We start from the raw sequence: 26,533 nt of genomic DNA, 5'->3' as shown, positions 1-26,533 counted from the left end.
GCTGTGTAGGTATGTATATTTGCGTGTGTGGACGTGTGTATGTACATGTGTATGGGGGGGGGGGGTTGGGCCATTTCTTTCGTCTGTTTCCTTGCGCTACCTCGCAAACGCGGGAGACAGCGACAAAGTATAAAAAAAAAAAAAAAAAAAATATATATATATATATATATATATATATATATATATATATATATATATATATATATATATATATATATATATATATATATATATATATGCCTTACATCCTCGATAAAAACTTTTCACTGCTTCTAAAAAACTTGCCTCCCACACCATATATTCTTAATACCTTCCACAGAGCATCTCTATCAACTCTATCATATGCCTTCTCCAGATCCATAAATGCTACATACAAATCCATTTGCTTTTCTAAAGTATTTCTCTCATACATTCTTCAAAGCAAACACCTGATCCACACATCCTCTACCACTTCTGAAACCACACTGCTCTTCCCCAATCTGATGCTCTGTACATGCCTTCACCCTCTCAATCAATACCCTCCCATATAATTTACCAGGAATACTCAACAAACTTATACTCGTAATTTTGAGCACTCACTCTTATCCCCTTTGCCTTTGTACAATGGCACTATGCACGCATTCTGCCAATCCTCAGGCACCTCACCGCGAGTCATACATACATTAAATAACCTTACCAACCAGTCAACAATACTAGTCACCCCTTTTTATAATAAATTCCACTGCAATACCATCCAAACCTGCTGCCTTGCCGCTTTCATCTTCCGCAAAGCTTTACTACTCTTCTCTGTTTACCAAACATTTTCCCTAACCCGCTCACTTTTGGCAACACCACCTTCGACCAAAACACCTATATCTTGCCACTCTGTCCATCAAACACATTCAACAAACCTTCAAAATACTCACTCCATCTCCTTCTCACATCACCACTACTTGTTATCACCTCCCCATTTTCGCCCTTCACTGAAGTTCCCATTTGCTCCCCTTGTCTTACGCACTTTATTTACCTCCTTCCAGAACATCTTTTTATTCCCCTAAAATATAATGAACTCTCTCACCCCACTCCTCATTTGCCCTTTTTTTCACCTCTGAAACCTTTCTCTTGACCTCCTGCTCTTTCTTTTATAGTCTCCCACTCACTGCATTTTTTCCCTGAAAAAAAACGTCCAAAGCCTCTCCTTCTCTTTCACTAATGCTCTTACTCTTCATCCCACCACTCCGCTCCCTTTCTAAAAAACCCACCCCCACTTTCTCATGCCAAAGCATTTTTTGCGAAATCCATCACTGTTTCCCCTAAATACATCCCATTCCTCCCCCACTCCCTATTTTTTTTTTTTTTCCATTGTTTCACCTTTTCTCCATTCTGAAAACTCAGTCTCTCCAGGTATTTTTCCTCACACAAGTCTCTTTCCCAAGCTAACTTACTCTCACCACCCTCTTCACCACCAACTTTCATTTCTTTTTTTCTGAAAACCCATACAAATCTTCACCTTACCCCTCACAAGATAATTGACAGAAAACCCCCCCAATTGCACTCTCAGCACATTACAATTCCAAAAGTCTCTCTTTCGCGCGCCTTACGATTAACACGTAATCCAATAACGTTTCTCGGGCCATCTCTCCTACTTAACATAAGTATACTTATGTAATCTTGCTTTTTAAACCAGGTTTTCCCCATCATCAGTCCTTTTCAGCACATAATTCTAAAAGCTCTTCACCATTTCCATTTACAACCTGAAAAAACCCCATGTATATCAATTATATTCCCTCAACTGCCCACTTTTATTACCTTTGCATTCAAATCACCCATCACTATAACCCAGTCTCGTGCATAAAAAACCCCTAACCACTCATTCAGCTGTTTCCCAAAACACTTCCCTTTCTCATGATCTTTCTTCTCATGCCCAGGTGAATATGAAAAAAAAAACCAAAATAATCACCCATATATATATAAAATATATATTATATTATATATATATATATATTTTTTTTTTTTTAAACCTATTCCATTTCCCGCTTTTAGCGAGGTAGCTTTAGGAAAAACAGAGGACTGGCTTTTTGGAATATCCTACCTGGGCCCCCTCTTTTCCTTCTTTGAAAATTGAAAAAAAAAAAAAAAAAAACGAGAAGGGAGGTTTTCCACCCTTGCTCCCTCCCCTTTTAGTCGCTTTCTAAAACCCCGCAAGGAAACGGGGGAAGTATTCTTAATCCCCTATCCCAGGGAAATATATATAAAAATTTATATATTTTTTTTTCTTTTTTCTTTTTAAACTATTTGCCATTCCCGCTTAGCGAGGTAGCGTTAAGAACAGAGGACTGGGCCTTTTTTGGAATATCCTCACCTGGCCCCCTGTTCCTTTTTTTGGGAAAAAATTAAAAAAAAAAAAAACGAGAAGGGAGGTTTTCCAGCCCCCGCTCCCTCCCCTTAAGGGTCGCCTTCTACGACACGCAGGGAATACGGGGGAAAGGGTATTCTTAATCCCCTATTCCCAGGGATAAATTTTTTTTTTTTTTTTTTCAAACTTTTCGCCATTTCCCGCATTAGCGAGGTGTAGCGTTAAGAAAAAGGGGACGGGGCCTTTGAGGGAATTACCCTCACCTGGCCCAATTCTCTGTTCCTTCTTTGGAAAATTAAAAAAAAAACCGAGAGGGGAGGATTTCCAGCCCCCCGCTCCCTCCCCTTTTAGTCGCCTTCTACGACACCGGGAAAACGTGGGAAGTATTCTTAATCCCCTATCCCAGGGATAAAAATATATATTTAATATTTTATTTTATTATTATACTTTGTCGCTGTCCCCCCGCGTTTGCGAGGTAAACGCAAGGAAACAGACGAAAGAAATGCCCCCCCCCCCCCATACACATGTATAACATACGTCCACACACACAAATATACATTCCTACACAGCTTTCCATGGTTTACCCAGAGCTTCACATGCCCTGCTTCAATCCACTGACAGCACGTCAACCCCGGTATACCACATCGCTCCAATTTACCTATTCCTTGGCCCTCCTTTCACCCTCCTGCATGTTCAGGCCCCGATCACACAAAACTTTTTCACTCCATCTTTCCCCCTCCAATTTGGTCTCCCTCTTCTCCTTGTTCCGTCCACCTCCCACACATATATCCTCTTGGTCAATCTTTCCTCACTCATCCTCTCCATGTGCCCAAACCACTTCAAAAACACCTCTTCTGCTCTCTCAACCACACTCTTTTCATTTCCACACATCTCTCTTACCCTTACGTTACTCACTCGATCAAACCACCTCAACCACACATTGTCCTCAAACATCTCATTTCCAGCACATCTATCCTCCTGCGCACACTCTATCCATAGCCCACGCCTTGCAACCATACAACATTGTTGGAACCACTGTTCCTTCAAACATACCCATTTTTGCTTTCCCAGATATTTTTCTCGACTTTCCCCAATTCTTCAAGGCCCCCAGGATTTTCGCCCCCCCCCACCCTATGATCCACTTTCCGCTTCCATGGTTCCATCCGCTGCCAGATCCACTCCCAGATATCTAAAAACACTTCACTTCCCCCAGTTTTTCTCCATTCAAACTCACCTCCCAATTGACTTGACCCTCAACCCTACTTACCCAATAACCTTGCTCTTATTCACATTTACTCTTAACTTTCTTCTTTCACACACTTTACCAAACCAGTCACCAGCTTCCCGCAGTTTCTCACATGAATCAGCCACCAGCGCTGTATCATCAGCGAAAAACAACTGACTCACTTCCCAAGCCTCTCATCCCCAACAGATTCATACTTGCCCTCTTTCCAAAGCTCTTGCATTTACCTCCCTAACAACCCCATCCATAAACAAATTAAACAACCATGGGGACATCACACACCCTGTCGCAAACCTACATTTACTGAGAACAATCACTTTCCTCTCTTCCTTTCACGTACACATGCCTTACATCCGAGATAAAAACTTTTCACTGCTTCTAAAAACTTGCCTCCACACCATATATTTTTTAATACCTTCCACAGAGCATCTCTATCACTCTATCATAAAGCCCTTTTCCAATCCATAAATGCTACATACAAATCCATTTGCTTTTCCCAATATTTCTCACATACATTCTTCAAAGGAAACATCCCGATCCACACATCCTCTACCACTTTGAAACCATTTGATCGAGTGAGAAAATAAGGGTAAGAGAGATGTGTGGAAATAAAAAAAGCGTGGTTTAGAGAGCAGAAGAGGGTGTTTTGAAGTGGTTTGGGCACATGGAGAGGAGTTAGGAAAGATTGACCAAAGGATATATGTGTTGGAGGGGAGGGAGCAAGGAGAAGAGGGAGACCAAATTGGAGGTGGAAAGTGGAGTGAAAAAAAATTTTGGGGTGATCGGGGCCTGAACATGCAGGGAGGGTGAAAGGAGGGCAAGGAATAGAGTGAATTTGGGGAGCTTTGTGGTTTTACCGGGGTTGACGTCTGTGTGGATTGAACAAAGGCATGTGAAGCTTTCGGGGGGGTAAACCAGGGAAACCCGTGGGGGGTATGTATATTTCGTTTGGGGAAAGTATGTAAAATACGGTGTATGGGGGGGGGTTGGGGCCATTTCTTTCGTCTGTTTCCTTGCGTTTCCTCGCAAAGGGGGGGAGACAGGGGGACAAAGCACAAAAAAAAAAAAAAAAAGGGTCTCTTACCATTAATACTTACTCAATCAAAACCACCTCACACCACATATTGCCTAAAACCCCATCTCATTTCCAGCATATCCACTCCTCCTGCGCACAACTCTATCCATAGCCCACGCCTCGCAACCATACAACATTGTTGGAACCACTATTCCTTCAAACATACCCATTTTTGCTTTCCGAGATAATGTTCTCGACTTCCACACATTTTTCAAGGCTCCCAAAATTTTCGCCCCCTCCCCCACCCTATGATCCACTTCCGCTTCCATGGTTCCATCCGCTGACAGATCCACTCCCAGATATCTAAAACACTTCACTTCCTCCAGTTTTTCTCCATTCAAACTCACCTCCCAATTGACTTGACCCTCAACCCTACTGTACCTAATAACCTTGCTCTTATTCACATTTACTCTTAACTTTCTTCTTCCACACACTTTACCAAACTCAGTCACCAAACTCAACAAACTTATACCTCTGTAATTTGAGCACTCACTCTTATCCCCTTTGCCTTTGTACAATGGCACTATGCACGCATTCTGCCAATCCTCAGGCACCTCACCGCGAGTCATACATACATTAAATAACCTTACCAACCAGTCAACAATACAGTCACCCCCTTTTTTAATAAATTCCACTGCAATACCATCCAAACCTGCTGCCTTGCCGGCTTTCATCTTCCGCAAAGCTTTTACTACCTCTTCTCTGTTTACCAAATCATTTTCCCTAACCCTCTCACTTTGCACACCACCTCGACCAAAACACCCTATATCTGCCACTCTATCATCAAACACATTCAACAAACCTTCAAAATACTCACTCCATCTCCTTCTCACATCACCACTACTTGTTATCACCTCCCCATTTGCGCCCTTCACTGAAGTTCCCATTTGCTCCCTTGTCTTACGCACTTTATTTACCTCCTTCCAGAACATCTTTTTATTCTCCCTAAAATTTAATGATACTCTCTCACCCCAACTCTCATTTGCCCTTTTTTTCACCTCTTGCACCTTTCTCTTGACCTCCTGTCTCTTTCTTTTATACGTCTCCCACTCAACTGCATTTTTTCCCTGCAAAAATCGTCCAAATGCCTCTCTCTTCTCTTTCACTAATACTCTTACTTCTTCATCCCACCACTCGCTACCCTTTCTGATCAACCCACCTCCCACTCTTCTCATGCCACAAGCATCTTTTGCGCAATCCATCACTGATTCCCTAAATACATCCCATTCCTCCCCCACTCCCCTTACTTCCATTGTTCTCACCTTTTTCCATTCTGTACTCAGTCTCTCCTGGTACTTCCTCACACAAGTCTCTTTCCCAAGCTCACTTACTCTCACCACCCTCTTCACCCCAACATTCACTCTTTTTTTCTGAAAACCCATACAAATCTTCACCTTAGCCTCCACAAGATAATGATCAGACATCCCTCCAGTTGCACCTCTCAGCACATTAACATCCAAAAGTCTCTCTTTCGCGCGCCTGTCGATTAACACGTAATCCAATAACGCTCTCTGGCCATCTCTCCTACTTACATAAGTATACTTATGTATATCTTGCTTTTTAAACCAGGTATTCCCAATCATCAGTCCTTTTTCAGCACATAAATCTACAAGCTCTTCACCATTTCCATTTACAACACTGAACACCCCATGTATACCAATTATTCCCTCAACTGCCACTTTACTCACCTTTGCATTCAAATCACCCATCACTATAACCCAGTCTCGTGCATCAAAACCACTAACACACTCATTCAGCTGCTCCCAAAACACTTGCCTCTCATGATCTTTCTTCTCATGCCCAGGTGCATATGCACCAATAATCACCCATATATATATATATATATATATATATATATATATATATATATATATATATATATATTTTTTTTCTTTTAACCTATTCGCCATTTCCCGCGTTAGCGAGGTAGCGTTAAGAACAGAGGACTGGGCCTTTTTTGGAATATCCTCACCTGGCCCCCTCTGTTCCTTCTTTTGGAAAATTGAAAAAAAAAAAAAAAAAACGAGAAGGGAGGATTTCCAGCCCCTTGCTCCCTCCCCTTTTAGTCGCTTTCTAAAACACGCAAGGAATACGTGGGAAGTATTCTTAATCCCCTATCCCCAGGGATAATATATATATATATATTTTTTTTTCTTTTTTCTTTTAAACTATTTGCCATTTCCCGCGTTAGCGAGGTAGCGTTAAGAACAGAGGACTGGGCCTTTTTTGGAATATCCTCACCTGGCCCCCTCTGTTCCTTCTTTTGGAAAATTAAAAAAAAAAAACGAGAGGGGAGGATTTCCAGCCCCCCGCTCCCTCCCCTTTAAGTCGCCTTCTACGACACGCAGGGAATACGTGGGAAGTATTCTTAATCCCCTATCCCCAGGGATAATTTTTTTTTTTTTTTTTCAAACTATTCGCCATTTCCCGCATTAGCGAGGTAGCGTTAAGAACAGAGGACTGGGCCTTTGAGGGAATACCCTCACCTGGCCCAATTCTCTGTTCCTTCTTTTGGAAAATTGAAAAAAAACCGAGAGGGGAGGATTTCCAGCCCCCCGCTCCCTCCCCTTTTAGTCGCCTTCTACGACACGCAGGGAATACGTGGGAAGTATTCTTAATCCCCTATCCCCAGGGATAATATATATATATATTATTTTATTTTATTATTATACTTTGTCGCTGTCTCCCGCGTTTGCGAGGTAGCGCAAGGAAACAGACGAAAGAAATGGCCCCCCCCCCCCCCATACACATGTATATACATACGTCCACACACACAAATATACATACCTACACAGCTTTCAATGGTTTACCCCAGACGCTTCACATGCCCTGCTTCAATCCACTGACAGCACGTCAACCCCGGTATACCACATCGCTCCAATTCACTCTATTCCTTGCCCTCCTTTCACCCTCCTGCATGTTCAGGCCCCGATCACACAAAATCTTTTTCACTCCATCTTTCCACCTCCAATTTGGTCTCCCTCTTCTCCTTGTTCCCTCCACCTCCGACACATATATCCTCTTGGTCAATCTTTCCTCACTCATCCTCTCCATGTGCCCAAACCACTTCAAAACACCCTCTTCTGCTCTCTCAACCACGCTCTTTTTATTTCCACACATCTCTCTTACCCTTACGTTACTCACTCGATCAAACCACCTCACACCACACATTGTCCTCAAACATCTCATTTCCAGCACATCTATCCTCCTGCGCACATCTCTATCCATAGCCCACGCCTTGCAACCATACAACATTGTTGGAACCACTGTTCCTTCAAACATACCCATTTTTGCTTTCCGAGATAATGTTCTCGACTTCCACACATTCTTCAAGGCCCCCAGGATTTTCGCCCCCTCCCCCACCCTATGATCCACTTCCGCTTCCATGGTTCCATCCGCTGCCAGATCCACTCCCAGATATCTAAAACACTTCACTTCCTCCAGTTTTTCTCCATTCAAACTCACCTCCCAATTGACTTGACCCTCAACCCTACTGTACCTAATAACCTTGCTCTTATTCACATTTACTCTTAACTTTCTTCTTTCACACACTTTACCAAACTCAGTCACCAGCTTCTGCAGTTTCTCACATGAATCAGCCACCAGCGCTGTATCATCAGCGAACAACAACTGACTCACTTCCCAAGCTCTCTCATCCCCAACAGACTTCATACTTGCCCCTCTTTCCAAAACTCTTGCATTTACCTCCCTAACAACCCCATCCATAAACAAATTAAACAACCATGGAGACATCACACACCCCTGTCGCAAACCTACATTCACTGAGAACCAATCACTTTCCTCTCTTCCTACACGTACACATGCCTTACATCCGAGATAAAAACTTTTCACTGCTTCTAACAACTTGCCTCCCACACCATATATTCTTAATACCTTCCACAGAGCATCTCTATCAACTCTATCATATGCCTTCTCCAGATCCATAAATGCTACATACAAATCCATTTGCTTTTCTAAGTATTTCTCACATACATTCTTCAAAGGAAACACCTGATCCACACATCCTCTACCACTTCTGAAACCAGTTTGATCGAGTGAGTAACGTAAGGGTAAGAGAGATGTGTGGAAATAAAAAGAGCGTGGTTGAGAGAGCAGAAGAGGGTGTTTTGAAGTGGTTTGGGCACATGGAGAGGATGAGTGAGGAAAGATTGACCAAGAGGATATATGTGTTGGAGGTGGAGGGAGCAAGGAGAAGAGGGAGACCAAATTGGAGGTGGAAAGATGGAGTGAAAAAGATTTTGTGTGATCGGGGCCTGAACATGCAGGAGGGTGAAAGGAGGGCAAGGAATAGAGTGAATTGGAGCGATGTGGTATACCGGGGTTGACGTGCTGTCAGTGGATTGAATCAAGGCATGTGAAGCGTCTGGGGTAAACCATGGAAAGCTGTGTAGGTATGTATATTTGCGTGTGTGGACGTATGTATATACATGTGTATGGGGGTGGGTTGGGCCATTTCTTTCGTCTGTTTCCTTGCGCTACCTCGCAAACGCGGGAGACAGCAACAAAGCACAAAAAAAAAAAAAAAAATGTCTCTTACCCTATTAATACTTACTCAATCAAACCACCTCACACCACATATTGTCCTCAAACATCTCATTTCCAGCATATCCACCCTCCTGCGCACAACTCTATCCATAGCCCTTGCCTCGCAACCATACAACATTGTTGGAACCACTATTCCTTCAAACATACCCATTTTTGCTTTCCAAGATAATGTTCTTGACTCCCATACTTTCTACAAGGTTCCCAGAATTTTCGCCCCCTTCCCAACCCTATGATTCACATCCACCTCCGTGGTTCCATCCGCTGCCAGATCCACTCCCAGATATCTAAAACACTTCACTTCTTCCAGTTTTTCTCCATTGAGACATACCTCCCAGTTGACTTGACCCTCAACCCTACTGTACCTAATAACCTTGCTCTTATTCACATTTACTGTCAGCTTTCTTCTTTTCCACACTTTATGAAACTCAGTCACCAGCTTCTACGGTTTCTCACATGACTTGGCCACCAGCGCTGTATCATCAGCGAACAACAATTGACTCACTTCCCAAGCTCTCTCATCCACAACAGCCTGCATACTTGCCCCTCTTTCCAAACCTCTTGCATTCACCCCCCTAACAACCCCATCCATAAACAAATTAAACAACCATGGAGACATCATGCACCCCTGCCGCAAACCAACATTCACGGAGAACCAATCACTTTCCTCTTTTCCTACACATACACATGCCTTATATCCTCGATAAAAACTTTTCACTGCTTCGAACAACTTGTCTCCCACACCATATATTCTTAATACCTTCCACAGAGCATCTCTATCAACTCATATCATATGCCTTCTCCAGATCCATAAATGCTGCATACAAATTTAATTGCTTTTCTAAGTATTTCTCACATACATTCTTCAAAGCAAACACCTGATCCACATACATTCTTCAAAGCAAACACCTGATCCACTTATACTCTACCACTTCTGAAACCTCACTGGTCTTCCCCAGTCTGATGCTCTGTACATGCCTTCACCCTCTCAATCAATACCCTCCCATATAGTTTCCCAGGAATACTCAACAAACTTATAAATCTGTAATTTGAGCACTCACCTTTGTCCCCTTTGCCTTTGTACAATGGCACTATGCAAACATTCTGCCAATCCTCAGGCACCTCACCATGAATCATACATACATTAAATAACCTCACCAACCAGTCAACAATACAGTCACCCCCTTTTTTTGATAGATTCCACTGCAATACCATCCAAACCTGCTGCCTTTCCAGCTTTCATCTTCCGCAAAGCTTTTACTACCTCTTCCCTGTTTATCAAATCATTTTCCCTAACCCTCTCACTTTGCACACCACCTCGACCAAAACACCCTATATCTGCCACTTTATCGTCAAACACATTCAACAACCCTTGAAAATACTCACTCTATCTCCATCTCACATCACCACTACTTGTTGTCACCTCCCCATTAGCCCCCTTCATTGAAGTTCCCATTTGTTCCCTCGTCTTATGCACTCTATTTACCTCCTTCCAAAACATCTTTTTAATTTTTTTCTCCTTAAAATTAAATGATACTTTCTCACCACAACTCTCATGTGCTCTCTTTTTCACCTCTTGCACCTTTCACTTGACCTCCTGCCTCGTTCTTTTATACATCTCCCACTCATTTGCATTATTTCCCTGCAAAAATCGTCCAAATGCCTCTCTCTTCTCTTTCACTAATAATGTTACTTCTTCATCCCACCACTCACTACCCTTTCTAATCTTCCCACCTCCCACGCTTCTCATGCCACAAGCATCTTTTGCATAAGTCATCACTGCTTCTCTAAATACATCCCATTCTTCCCCCACTTTCCTTACGTCCTTTGTTCTCACCTTTTTCCATTCTGTACTCATTCTCTCCTGGTACTTCCTCACACATCTCCTTCCCAAGCTCACTTACTCTCACCACTCCCTTCACCCCAACATTCTCTCTTCTTTTCTGAAAACCTCTACAAATCTTCACCTTCGCTTCCACAAGATAATGATCAGACATCCCTCCAGTTGCACCTCTCAAGACATTAGCATCAAAAAGTCACTCTTTCACGTGCCTATCAGTTAGCACATAATCCAATAACGCTCTCTGGCCATCTCTCCTACTTACATACGTATACCTATGTATATCTCTGTTTTTAAACCAGGTATTCCCAATCACCAGTCCTCTTTTCAGCACACAAATCTACAAGCTCTTCACCATTTCTATTTACAACACTGAATTCCCATGTACACCAATTATTCCCTCATCTACCACATTACTCACCTTTGCATTCAAATCACCCATCACTATAACCAGGTCTTGTTCATCAAAACTGCTAACACACTCACTCTGCTGCTCCCAAACATTTTCCGCTCATGATCTTTCTTCTCATGCCATGGTACATAGGCACCATTATTCACCCATCTCTCTCCATCCACTTTGAGTTTAACCCATATCAATCTAGAGTTTGCTTTCTATCACTCTATCACATGCTCCCACCAATCCTGTTTGAGGAGTAGTGCTACTCCTTCCTTTGCTCTTGTCCTCTCACCAACCCCTGACTTTACTCCCAAAACATTCCCAAACCACTCTTCCCCTTTACCCTTGAGCTTCGTTTCCCTCAGAGCCAAAACGTCCAGGTTTCTTTCCTCAAATATATTACCTATCTCTCTGTTTTTCTCATCTTGGTTACATCCACTTACATTTAGACACCCCAATCTGAGCCTTTGAGGAGGATAAGCACTCCCTGCGTGACTACTTCTTCTGTTTCCACTTTTAAAAAGTTAAAATACAACGAGGGGAGGGCTTCTAGCCCTCCACTTCCGTCCCCTATAGTTGCCTTCTATGACATGTGGGGAATGCGTGTGAAGTATTCTTTCTCCTCTATCCCCAGGGATTCTCCTCTATCCTCATGGATTCTCCTCTATCCTCAGGGGAGTGGGGGAGGAATGGGATGTATTTAGGGAAGCAGTGATGGCCTGCGCAAAAGATGCTTGTGACATGAGAAGCGTGGGAGGTGGGCAAATTAGAAAGGGTAGTGAGTGGTGGTATGAAGAAGTAAGATTATTAGTGAAACATAAGAGAGAGGCATTTGGACTATTGCAGGGAAATTGTGCATATGACTGGGAGATGTATAAAAGAAAGGCAGGAGGTCAAGAGAAAGGTGTAAGAGGTGAAAAAAAGAGCAAATGAGATTTTTTTTGGGGTGAGAGAGTATCATTGAATTTTAAGGAGAATAAAAATATGTTTGGGAAAGGTGAATAAAATGCGTAATGCATGAGAACAAATGGGAACATCGGTGAAGGGGGCTAATGGGGAGGTAATAACAAGTAGTGGTGATGTGAGAAGGAGATGGAGTGAGTATTTTGAAGGTTTGTTGAATGTGTTAGATGATAGAGTGGCAGATATAGGGTGTTTTGGTTGAGTTGGTGTGCAAAGTGAGAGGCTTAGGGAGGATGATTTGGTAAACAGAGAAGAGGTAGTGAAAGGTTTGCGGAAGATGAAAGCCGGGAAGGTGGCGGGTTTAGATGGTATTGCAGTGGAATTTATTAAAAAAGTGGGTGACTGTGTTGTTGACTGGTTGGTAAAGATATTTAATGTATGTATGGCTCATGGTGAAGTGCCTGAGGATTGTACAAAGGGAGAGGGGATAAAGTTGAGTGCTCAGATTACAGAGGTATAAGTTTGTTGAGTATTCCTGGGAAATTTTATGGGAGGGTGAAGGCATGTACAGAGCATCAGATTGGGGAAGAGCAGTGTGGTTTCAGAAGTGGTAGAGGATGTGTGGATCAGTTGTTTGCTCTGAAGAATGTATGTGAGAAATACTTAGAAAAACAAATGGATATGTATGTAGCATTTATGGATCTCGAGAAGGATTATGATAGAGTTGATAGAGATGCTTTGTGGAAGGTATTAAGAATATATGGTGTGGGAGGCCAGTTGCTAGAAACAGTGAAAAGTTTTTATCGAGGACGTAAGGCATGTATACGAGTAGGAAGAAAGGAAAGTGATTGGTTGTCAGTGAATGTCGGTTGGCAGCAAAGGTGCGTGATGTCTCCATGGTTGTTTAGTTTGTTTATGGATTGGGTTGTTAGGGAGATGAATGCTAGAGTTTTGGAGAGAGGGGCAAATATGCAGTCTGTTGTGGATGAGATGTTTTTGGAAGTCAGTTGTTGTTCACTGATGATAGAGTATTAGTGGCTGATTTGGGTGAGAAACTGCAAAAGCTGGTGATGGAGTTTGGTAAAGTGTTTGAAAGAAGAAAGCTGAGAGTAGATGTGAATAAGAGCAAGGTTATTACGTACAGTAGGGTTGGGGGACAAGTTAATTGGGAGGTAAGTTTGTTTGGAGAAAAACTGGAGGAAGTGAAGTGTTTTAGATGTTTGGGAGTGGATTTGGCAGCGGATGGAACCATGGAAGCGAAAGTGAGTCACAGGGTTGGGGAGAGGGCGAAATTTCTGGAAACAAAAAATTTGTGTAAGGTGAGAAAAATATCTTAGAAAGCAAAAATGGGTGTGTTTGAAGGAATATTGGTTCCAGCAATGTTATATGGTTGCAAGGCATGGGCTATAGATAGGGTTGTGCGGAGGAGGGTGGATATGTTGGAAATAAGATGTTTAAGGACAATATGTGGTGTGAGGTGGTTTGATCGAGTAAGTAATGAAAGGGTAAGAGAGATGTGTGGTAATAAAAAGAGTGTGGTTGGGAGAGCAGAAGAGGGTGTTTTGAAATGGTTTCGTCACATGGAGAGAATGAGTGAGAAAAGATTGATAAAGAGGATATATGTGTCAGAGGTGGAGGGAATGAGGAGAAGTGGGAGACCAAATTGAAGGTGGAAGGATGGAATGAAAAAGATTTTGAGTGATCGGGGCCTGAACATGTAGGAGGATGAAAGGCTTGCAAGGAATAGAGTGAATTGGAACAATGTGGTATACTGGGCTGGACGTGCTGTCACTGGATTGAACCAGGGCATGTGAAGTGTCTTGGGTAAACCATGGAAAGTTTTGTGGGGCCTTGATGTGGAAAGGGAGCTGTGGTTTTGGTGCCCCCCTCAGATTCTCTCATATGCTTCACTTCTTTCACATATGTATCATTTCCTCTTTTCCTTAAACATCAACAAAGATTCACACCTGTCCTCTCCAAGAAATGACGAGATCTTTGATCTACTGTCACTTTCAGTCTCTCCTTTTGCACATCTGTCAATTAGCACATAATCCAGTAAAGTTCATTCTTGGAGATGTTTTTGGTGAGCCTTTGTTCTAGTTGTGTGAAGTAGTGCTGAATGTTTATTGTTGCAATTGTGGTATTTGGGTGCTGTGATGGGATTGTGAGTTTGTCTGCATATGAAAGGACCTTCATATTTATTGTTTGCTGGAGGTAATGAGAGATCACATAGGAAGAGATTAAAAAGAATTTGAGAAAGAACTACTCCTAGGGAATTCCTCTGTAGAGTATAATGTTTTCCAGGTGGTCATTGTGTGACTCTGCCATGGCTATAAAACTGAATAACCACCTTTCATCATTGTTGTTTGAGTGTTGTTCTGTATGCTTTGTGTGAGAATGTGGCCTTTGTTGTCTTTTCGTAGCGCTACCTCGCACACATGAGGGGGGAGGGGGTTGTTATTCCATGTGTGGCAAGGTGGGGATGGGAATGAATAAAGGCAGACAGTATGAATTATGTACATGTGTATATATGTATATGTCTGTGTGTGTATATATATGTATACATTGAGATGTATAGGTATGTATATTTGCGTGTGTGGACATGTATGTATATACATGTGTATGTGGGTGGGTTGGGCCATTCTTTCATCTGTTTCTTTGCGCTACCTCACTAACGCGGGAGACAGCGACGAAGCAAAATGAATGAAATAAATAAATATATGCCATTTTCTAACATAAGCATCATATATTTTAATGAAACATGGATGAATGAAAAACATTGACAAGTTGAGGTAGTAATATATATCAGCAACAGATTTGATGCTCATTATATAGTGAAAGTATCTCACAAGAAATTTGAAATATTATCAGTAAGCATATCAACCAATAGAACACTCAGTATGGTAGCATACATGTCACTTAACAGTAAAATGGAGGAATTCAACATGAGATGAAAGAAAACAGGAAATACTGAGGAATGTTGACAAGCCAGAAATTAAAGTACTTTGGTCATGTTGACAAGCCAGAAACAAAAGTACTTTGGTCTTGAAATTTCAATTTTGATATTGTTCATTGGGAAAAGCATGTACAGGTTGAACCTCTCTAATCTGGAGCTCTGTGGTTCAGTAACTCCCATGGTCTAGCACGTTTTGAATCTGCCGCCATTAGTCTGTGGGTCTGCCACCAGGATGGCGCTGTTAGCAGTGCTAAGGCACCGAAATCTGTTTACACTACAGCTGAGGTAATTAGCAGTCCTGTTAATTTCTTATATTCAGTTTTTTGCTGAAAACGAAAGCCAGGAAAGTTTAAAACTTTGGAAACCTTTGAAAGGTGCCATGAGTACATAATTATACAGTGCACTCATAGAGTGGTTTGAGCTCCCGCGTAATGAAGCTGTAAGCATTTCTGGGGAGATGCTTATTGAGCAGGCCAAAGTTTTTCATAGAAAACTAAAGCTAGACTATGTGAATATTCACAAGGACGGTTACACAAGTTTAGCTGGAGACGTAATTTCAGTACATAGTGTGTTCAGTGAAAAGTGTAGTGCTGACACAAAAGCTTGTAGTGTAAGGTTGTATTAGAAGAATCGATAAAAACTCAGTTTCTATTAAACAACCAACAACAATGTGTACAGGATGAGAGTGTACAAGCTGGCTGCCTTGATGATAACAATAAAACAACAATAGTAACAAGATTCAAGCAAAGCCAACTACCAAACTATGGTCGTTTTTTACATTTACTACTCATCACAAAGCTGCATCAAAGTTTGTTGATGAATTTGCACAGTCAGTCACAGCAGTAAACTTATCCCCAGAACAAGTGTATGATGCTGATAAACCTGCCCTTAATGGCGTCGTATACTATGAAAAACCCATGCCCAAGATATTGCGTAGTCTCCATCTGGGGGTGCTTCTGATGTAATTTGATGAAATAATAAAAACCTTGTTTGGAAGCATTAATGATTGTATTATTTCCTGTTTTAAGCTTTGTTCCACCTTTGATAACACAGCAATATGTTTATGGAATGAGGTGGTGAGGCTAGGGGTTAGACATATATTCACATGGGTTTCCCTTAGGGGTCAGTTTTTGTTTTTTGTTGTTTTCTGTGGTCCGGCAATGGCCAGGTCCCAAGGTTGCTGGATTAAAGAGGCTCAATCTGTACTGGAATATGTGGTCATGAAATTTCAATATTGATATTGAACAATGGGAAAAGCATATATTGGAATATGACTGTACTATATACTCAGAAAAGAGAACATTGACCTGGCAGAAAAAAGAGAACAGATTTATGCTCATGGGCGTACAACCAAGTACTGAATATGAGCAAACCAACGAGAAATGAAAATGCACGATCTGCTTTTTACAGATGTCATATCTCTGATTACTAATGTTGAGGTCACAAAAATGAGTATCTCTAACCATAATATGATTAAAGTGTGTACTAAATATGTAAAGTGTCTACTAACTAAAGTTTTTTATGGATACAGGCGAACAGCATGAAATTCAGCTATGGTATTGCAGAGTATCATTATATCATCAGAGATTTTAATGGGATCTACCATGTAGTTACAAGTTTTAATTTACATTTCTCATAACATTTCAGGTAATTGTCAGAAATTTGCCCCAGCCATATGGTCTGACGCTGTATGAGGATTATGTTTATTGGGCTGATTGGAAGACTGGTACTATTGAGCGTGCCAACAAGAGTGGAGGAGAAAACAGAACGAGAATACAGGTATTAGTAACGTGCACAATTTAATGAATTTATGATCCTCACAAAGTATGAATTAGATATCAAGAAATGATATAAGGATGGGATATAGCAATGATTTTGTGTTTGATGGAATGTCCCAGCAGTTTTTTGTTTTTAGAATTGGATGACATTTTTGAAAAAGTAATTTTTTATTATACATAATCGCCGTTTCCTGCATCAGTGAGTTAGCACCAGGAAACAGATGAAGAATGGCCTGTCTACTCATATACACATATATTTATTTATTAATTTTACTTTGTCGCTGTCTCCCGTGTTAGCGAGGTAGTGCAAGGAAACAGACGAAAGAATGTCCCAACCCACCCACATACACATGTATATACATACACGTCCACACACCCAAATATACATACCCATACATCTCAACATATACATATATATATATACATACACACAGACATATACATATATACACATGTACGTAATTCATACTGCCTGCCTTTATTCATTCCCATCACCACCTTGCCACACATGAAATAACAACCCCCTCCCCCCTCATGTGTGCGAGGTCATGCTAGGAAAAGACAACAAAGGCCACATTTGTTCACACTCAGTCTCTATCTGTCATGTAATAATGCACCGAAACCACAGCTCCCTTTCCACATCCAGGCCCCACAGAACTTTCCATGGTTTACCCAGACACTTCACATGCCCTGGTTCAATCCATTGACAGCACGTTGACCCCGGTATACCACATAGTTCCAATTCACTCTATTCCTTTCACCCTCTTGCATGTTCAGGCCCCGATCACTCAAAATCTTTTTCACTCCATCTTTCTACCTCCAATTTGGTCTCCCACTTCTCCTCGTTCCCTCCACCTCTGACACATATATCCTCTTGGTCAATCTTTCCTCACTCATTCTCTCCATGTGCCCAAACCATTTCAAAACACCCTCTTCTGCTCTCTCAACCACACTATTTTTATTACCACACATCTCTCTTACCCTATTATTACTTACCCGATCAAACCACCTCACACCACATATTGTCCTCAAACATCTCATTTCCAGCACATCCACCCTCCTGCGCACAACTCTATCTGTAGCCCACGCCTCACAACCATACAACGTTGTTGGAACCCCTATTCCTTCAAACATACCCATTTTTGCTTTCCAAGATAATGTTCTCGACTTCCACACATTTTTCAAGGCTCCCAGAATTTTCGCCCCCCTCCCCCACCCTATGATTCACTTCCGCTTCCATGGTTCCATCCGCTGCCAGATCCGCTCCCAGATATCTAAAACACTTCACTTCCTCCAGTTTTTCTCCATTCAAACTTACCTCCCAGTTGACTTGACCCTCAACCCTACTGTACCTAATAACCTTGCTCTTATTCACATTTACTCTTAACTTTCTTCTTTCACACACTTTACCATGCTCAGTCACCAGCTTCTGCAGTTTCCCACATGAATCAGCCACCGGTGCTGTATCATCAGCGAACAACAACTGACTCACTTCCCAAGCTCTCGCATCCATAACAGACCGCATACTTGCCCCTTTCCAAAACTCTTGCATTCACCTCCCAAACAACCCCATCCATATACAAATTAAACAACCATGGAGACTTCACACACCGCTGCCCTAAACCTACATTCACTGAGAACCAATCACTTTCCTCTCTTTCTACACGTACACATGACTTACATCCTCGATAAAAACTTTTCACTGCTTCTAACAACTTGCCTCCCACACCATATATTCTTAATACCTTCCACAGAGCATCTCTATCAACTCTATCATATGCCTTTTCCAGATCCATAAATGCAACATACAAATCCATTTGCTTTTCTAAGTATTTCTCACATACATTCTTCAAAGATGTTCTGGAAGGAGGTAAATAAAGTGCATAAGACAAGGGAGCAAATGGGAACTTCAGTGAAGGGCGCAAATGGGGAGGTGATAACAAGTAGTGGTGATGTGAGAAGGAGATGGAGTGAGTATTTTGAAGGTTTGTTGAATGTGTTTGATGATAGAGTGGCAGATATAGGGTGTTTTGGTCAAGGTGGTGTGCAAAGTGAGAGGGTTAGGGAAAATGATTTGGTAAACAGAGAAGAGGTAGTAAAAGCTTTGCGGAAGATGAAAGCCGGCAAGGCAGCAGGTTTGGATGGTATTGCAGTGGAATTTATTAAAAAAGGGGGTGACTGTATTGTTGACTGGTTGGTAAGGTTATTTAATGTATGTATGACTCACGGCGAGGTGCCTGAGGATTGGCGGAATGCGTGCATAGTGCCATTGTACAATGCTACATACAAATCCATTTGCTTTTCTAAGTATTTCTCACATACATTCTTCAAAGGAAACACCTGATCCACACATCCTCTACCACTTCTGAAACCACACTGCTCTTCCCCAATCTGATGCTCTGTACATGCCTTAACCCTCTCAATCAATACCCTCCCATATAATTTACCAGGAATACTCAACAAACTTATACCTCTGTAATTTGAGCACTCACCTTTGTCCCCTTTGCCTTCGCCTTCCTCATGTGTCGTAGGCTGCTAAAGGGGACAGGAGCGGGGGGCTAGAAACCCTCCCCTCCTTGTATTTTAACTTTCTAAAAGAGGAAACAGAAGAAGGAGTCACGCAGGGAGTGCTCATCCTCCTCGAAGGCTCAGATTGGGGTGTCTAAATGTGTGTGGATGTAACCAAGATGAGAAAAAAGGAGAGATAGGTAGTGTGTTTGAGGAAAGGAACCTGGATGTTTTGGCTCTGAGTGAAACGAAGCTCAAGGGTAAAGGGGATGAGTGGTTTGGGAATGTCTTGGGAGTAAAGTCAGGGGTTAGTGAGAGGATGAGAGCAAGGGAAGGAGTAGCACTACTCCTGAAACAGGAGTGGTGGGAGTATGTGATAGAGTGTGACAAAGTAAACTCTAGATTGATATGGGTAAAACTGAAAGTTGATGGAGAGAGATGGGTGATTATTGGTGCATATGCACCTGGGCATGAGAAGAAAGATCATGATAGGCAAGTGTTTTGGGAACAGCTGAATGAGTGTGTTAGTGGTTTTGATGCACGAGACCTGGTTATAGTGATGTGTGATTTGAATGCAAAGGTGAGTAATGTGGCTGTTGAGGGAATAATTAGTATACATGGGGTGTTCAGTGTTGTGAATGGAAATGGTGAAGAGCTTGTAGATTTATGTGCTGAAAAAGGACTGGTGATTGGGAATACCTGGTTTAAAAAGAGAGATATACATAAGTATACATATGTAAGTAGGAGAGATGGCCAGAGAGCGTTATTGGATTACGTGTCATTTGATAGGCACATGAAAGAGAGACTTTTGGATGTTAATGTGCTGAGAGGTGCAACTGGAGGGATGTCTGATCATTATCTTGTGGAGGCGAAGGTGAAGATTTGTAGAGGTTTTCAGAAAAGAAGAGAGAATGTTGGGGATGAAGAGAGTGGTTAGAGTAAGTGAGCTTGGGAAGGAGACTTGTGTGAGGAAGTACCAGGAGAGACTGAGTTCATTATTTTTTTTTATTATTTTGCTTTGTTGCTGTCTCCCGCGTTTGCGAGGTAGCGCAAGGAAACAGACGAAAGAAATGGCCCAACCCACCCCCATACACATGTATATACATACATGTCCACACATGCAAATATACATACCTATACATCTCAATGTACACATATATATACAAACACAGACATATACATATATACACATGTACATAATTCATACTTCATGCATGCATAGTGCCATTGTACAAAGGCAAAGGGGATAAGAGTGAGTGCTCAAATTACAGAGGTATAAGTTTGTTGAGTATTCCTGGTAAATTATATGGGAGGGTATTGATTGAGAGGGTGAAGGCATGTACAGAGCATCAGATTGGGGAAGAGCAGTGTGGTTTCAGAAGTGGTAGAGGATGTGTGGATCAGGTGTTTGCTTTGAAAAATGTATGTGAGAAATACTTAGAAAAGCAAATGGATTTGTATGTAGCATTTATGGATGTGGAGAAGGCATATGATAGAGTTGATAGAGATGCTCTGTGGAAGGTATTAAGAATATATGGTGTGGGAGGAAAGTTGTTGGAAGCAGTGAAAAGTTTTTATCGAGGATGTAAGGCATGTGTACGTGTAGGAAGAGAGGAAAGTGATTGGTTCTCAGTGAATGTAGGTTTGCGGCAGGGGTGTGTGATGTCTCCATGGTTGTTTAATTTGTTTATGGATGGGGTTGTTAGGGAGGTGAATGCAAGAGTTTTGGAAAGAGGGGCAAGTATGAAGTCTGTTGGGGATGAGAGAGCTTGGGAAGTGAGTCAGTTGTTGTTCGCTGATGGCACAGCGCTGGTGGCTGATTCATGTGAGAAACTGCAGAAACTGGTGACTGAGTTTGGTAAAGTGTGTGGAAGAAGAAAGTTAAGAGTAAATGTGAATAAGAGCAAGGTTATTAGGTACAGTAGGGTTGAGGGTCAAGTCAATTAGGAGGTGAGTTTGAATGGAGAAAAACTGGAGGAAGTTAAGTGTTTTAGATATCTGGGAGTGGATCTGGCAGCGGATGGAACCATGGAAGCGGAAGTGGATCATAGGGTGGGGGAGGGGGCGAAAATTCTGGGGGCCTTGAAGAATGTGTGGAAGTCGAGAACATTATCTCGGAAAGCAAAAGTGGGTATGTTTGAAGGAATAGTGGTTCCAACAATGTTGTATGGTTGTGAGGCGTGGGCTATGGATAGAGTTGTGCGCAGAAGGATGGATGTGCTGGAAATGAGATGTTTGAGGACAATGTGTGGTGTGAGGTGGTTTGATCGAGTGAGTAACGTAAGGGTAAGAGAGATGTGTGGAAATAAAAAGAGCGTGGTTGAGAGAGCAGAAGAGGGTGTTTTGAAGTGGTTTGGGCACATGGAGAGGATGAGTGAGGAAAGATTGACCAAGAGGATATATGTGTCGGAGGTGGAGGGAACAAGGAGAAGAGGGAGACCAAATTGGAGGTGGAAAGATGGAGTGAAAAAGATTTTGTGTGATCGGGGCCTGAACATGCAGGAGGGTGAAAGGAGGGCAAGGAACAGAGTGAATTGGAGCGATGTGGTATACCGGGGCTGACGTGCTGTCAGTGGATTGAATCAAGGCATGTGAAGCGTCTGGGGTAACCATGGAAAGCTGTGTAGGTATGTATATTTGCGTGTGTCGACGTATGTATATACATGTATATGGGGGGGGTTGGGCCATTTCTTTCGTCTGTTTCCTTGCGCTACCTCGCAAACGCGGGAGACAGCGACAAAGTATTAAAAAAAAAAAAAAAAAAAAAAAAATTCATACTGTCTGCCTTTATTCATTCCCATTGCCACCCTGTCACATATGAAATAACAACCCCCTCATGTGTGCGAGGTAGCGCTAGGAAAGGACAACAAAGGCCCCATTCGTTCACACTCAGTCTCTAGGTGTCATGTAATAATGTCCGAAACCACAGCTCCCTTTCCACATCCAGGCCCCACAGAACTTTCCATGGTTTACCCCAGACGCTTCACATGCCCTGATTCAATCCATTGACAGCACATCGACCCCGGTATACCACATCGATCCAATTCACTCTATTCCTTGCCCGCCTTTCACCCTCGTGCATGTTCAGGCCCCGGTCACTCAAAATCTTTTTCACTCCATCTTTCCACCTCCAATTTGGTCTCCCACTTCTCGTTCCCTCCACCTCCGACACATATATCCTCTTGGTCAATCTTTCCTCACTCATTCTCTCCATGTGCCCAAACCATTTCAAAACACCCTCTTCTGCTCTCTCAACCACACTCTTTTTATTTCCACACATCTCTCTTACCCTTACGTTACTTACTCGATCAAACCACGTCACACCACATATTGTCCTCAAACATCTCATTTCCAGTACATCCACCCTTCTGCGCACAACTCCATCCATAGCCCATGCCTCGCAACCATACAACATTGTTGGAACCACTATTCCTTCAAACATACACATTTTTGCTTTCCGAGATAATGTTTTCAACTTCCAAACATTCTTCAAGGCTCCCAGGATTTTCGCCCCCTCCCCCACCCTATGATTCACTTCCGCTTCAGTGGTTCCATCCGCTGCCAGATCCACTCCCAGATATCTAAAACACTCTACTTCCTCCAGTTTTTCTCCATTCAAACTTACCTCCTAGTTGACTTGACCCTCAACCCTACTGTACCTAATAATAACCTTGCTCTTATTCACATTTACTCTTAATTTTCCTCTTTCACGCACTTTACCAAACTCAGTCACCAGCTTCTGCAGTTTCTCACATGAATGAGCCACCACCTCTGTATCATCAGCGAACAACAACTGACTCACTTCCCAAGCTCTCTCATCCACAACAGACAGCATACTTGCCCCTCTTTCCAAAACTCTTGCATTCACCTCCCTAACAACCCCATCCATAAACAAATTAAACAACCATGGAGACATCACACACCCTTGCCGCAAACCTACATTCACTGAGAACCAGTGACTTTCCTCTCTTCCTACACACACACACACACACACACACACACACACACACACACACACACACACACACACACACACATATATGCACATATAAATGCCATATGCATACATACATACATTTACATATCAACATATATATACACACACTGACATATACATATATACGTGTGTACATATTATCGAGGATGTAAGGCATGTGTACGTGTAGGAAGAGAGGAAAGTGATTGGTTCTCAGTGAATGTAGGTTTGCGGCAGGGGTGTGTGATGTCTCCATGGTTGTTTAATTTGTTTATGGATGGGGTTGTTAGGGAGGTAAATGCAAGAGTTTTGGAAAGAGTGGCAAGTATGAAGTCTGTTGGGGATGAGAGAGCTTGGGAAGTGAGTCAGTTGTTCGCTGATGTTACAGCGCTGGTGGCTGATTCATGTGAGAAACTGCAGAAGCTGGTGACTGAGTTTGGTAAAGTGTGTGAAAGAAGAAAGTTAAGAGTAAATGTGAATAAGAGCAAGGTTATTAGGTACAGTAGGGTTGAGGGTCAAGTCAATTGGGAGGTAAGTTTGAATGGAGAAAAACTGGAGGAAGTAAAGTGTTTTAGATATCTGGGAGTGGATCTGGCAGCGGATGGAACCATGGAAGCGGAAGTGGATCATAGGGTGGGGGAGGGGGCGAAAATTCTGGGAGCCTTGAAGAATGTGTGGAAGTCGAGAACATTATCTCGGAAAGCAAAAATGGGTATGTTTGAAGGAATAGTGGTTCCACCAATGTTGTATGGTTGCGAGGTGTGGGCTGTGGATAGAGTTGTGCGCAGGAGGATGGATGTGCTGGAAATGAGATGTTTGAGGACAATGTGTTGTGTGAGGTGGTTTGATCGAGTAAGTAATGTAAGGGTAAGAGAGATGTGTGGAAATAAAAAGAGCGTGGTTGAGAGAGCAGAAGAGGGTGTTTTGAAATGGTTTGGGCACATGGAGAGAATGAGTGAGGAAAGATTGACCAAGAGGATATATGTGTCGGAGGTGGAGGGAACGAGGAGAAGTGGGAGACCAAATTGGAGGTGGAAAGATTGAGTGAAAAAGATTTTGTGTGATCGGGGCCTGAACATGCAGGAGGGTGAAAGGAGGGCAAGGAATAGAGTGAATTGGATCGATGTGGTATACCGGGGTTGACGTGCTGTCAGTGGATTGAATCAGGGCATGTGAAGTGTCTGGGGTAAACCATGGAAAGCTGTGTAGGTATGTATATTTGCGTGTGTGGACGTATGCATATACATGTGTATGGGGGTGGGTTGGGCCATTTCTTTTGTCTGTTTCCTTGCGCTACCTCGCAAACGTGGGAGACAGCGACAAAAGAAAAAAAAAAAAAAGATTATTCAAAATTGCTTTCCTTCATTCCATTTCTATCATTACCCCATCCAACAGGAAAGTTTTTTTTTTTAGTTATAATTTTGTCTAATTATTTTAAGTTCATATACATGTCAGTTGCACTTTGTGAGGTTGTTTTGCACTGACATTGTGATTGACACAGATTTAGCAGTTTTTTCCAGTCATAGTTTATGAACCCTTAACATTGAAAACCCATATACTTAAGCAGCATTTACCAGCAGTTGTTATTCTATTGGAAACCCAGTCAGTGTCTTGAGAAGCAAATTAATTGGTTATGAAATTGAACCCCAAGTCAGCCACAGGAAAAATCCAGTCCACAGTCAAGCATTTGAATGAAAAGTCACTGTTTAGTGTACAAAGTATAATCCTTGCATTTTTACAAGCTCTTGAATTTTTATGAAATATTCAGTCTGCAGAAAATGGAGGTGCAATAGGGTTGACGACTGTGCTTTCTACTTAAACCTTTTCACATGCTTTCCTGGGTCTCCTGGAATGTGATATGTTCAGTTGTGTGTCTGGCAGCAATGTGGAGACACTTGGTAACTCAGCACATGTGACAGTGGGCTTCTGGGAGTCATGAGGGGAGGATTTCTTTGTGTGTGTGTGTGTGTGTGCGTGCAACACTTAGCCATTCTTTTACTCTGCTCACTGTATCTGGTCTTGATAATGTGGCCACTAGATATACCTTTAAGAGATACTGCCAAGGGAGACATAATGTAAGTGATAAATTTTTCAAAGAAAAGTATGAATTAAAGTCTATTGTGACCGAGACAGTTGTGTGTTCTTGTAGCATACAGAGATTGTTGAAGTGGTACAAGTAGCATGGGGTGGATGCATTACTGGCCAAAATTACTGTCTTTACAGACCCTTAATGTAATTTCTAACCAGGTTAAGGCCAACCCTGCACTCACTGTGAGAGAAGTGAAGGAAAAAATCATAACTCCTTGGCTTTGTCTTGTTGAGGTGGATGCTGCAGGCCCTCCTTGATAACTTGGAATTTAAAAGCTACTGTGCTTGCAAGAAGCCACTTCTGATGGTGTGGCAGAAGGGGAAGAGTTAATTGTTGTAAAAAGTACAGTGTTTGGGACTCAGAAGTATAGAGGAGTTTTTTGTGGTTGAGTCTGATTAGTTTTACTGGCACTGGCCACTGCATTCAGATCTACACTTCCTTCACTACACAAATAAGACTGTAAAGCACTCTGCATTGCTAATGGTTTGGGGATGTTTCAGTCATCATGTTGGGAGCTAGTATTTCTTCCAAAAAATGTCATGATGAATCGGTACAGTGATTTGGAACAACAAAGTGATGTCTTACCTGATTCATTTTTATGCAGGACAGTGCCCCTTATGCCACCAAAAGTGTGGCCCAGTGGTTAAAAGATTGAAAAGTGCCCTACTTTAGTGACTAGCCGGGTAAGTAGCCCAGATCTCAATCCTGTTGAGAATCTCTAGTGTATTCTGGAAGCCTCTCATGACCATGACATTTCATCCTTCCCTAAGTTAGAAGTGGCCATTGAAAAGGTCTCAGCTTCTTTATCTCCATAGTTCCTCCATTACCTAGCTGAAGCTTTGAATGCAAAATATACTGATAGAATGGTTA

The 26,533-nt window shown here is 42.2% G+C and overlaps 1 protein-coding gene across 1 annotated transcript in view; it reads left to right on the top strand.

The window, feature by feature from the left end:
- The window catches only part of arr (low-density lipoprotein receptor-related protein 6), a 258,989-nt gene that overhangs the window by 145,679 nt on the left and 86,777 nt on the right, over positions 1 to 26,533 (top strand). The window contains exon 16 of the mRNA XM_071668200.1: positions 16,960 to 17,091. Coding sequence (XP_071524301.1) covers positions 16,960 to 17,091 — 132 coding nt within the window. The remainder of the gene's footprint in view (positions 1 to 16,959; positions 17,092 to 26,533) is intronic.

This window comes from Panulirus ornatus, chromosome 2 (assembly GCF_036320965.1).
Source record: "Panulirus ornatus isolate Po-2019 chromosome 2, ASM3632096v1, whole genome shotgun sequence".
In the NCBI taxonomy this organism is placed as follows: domain Eukaryota; kingdom Metazoa; phylum Arthropoda; class Malacostraca; order Decapoda; family Palinuridae; genus Panulirus; species Panulirus ornatus.
The sequence above is the reverse complement of the archived record's forward strand: the minus strand, read 5'-3'. Positions and strand labels throughout refer to the sequence as shown.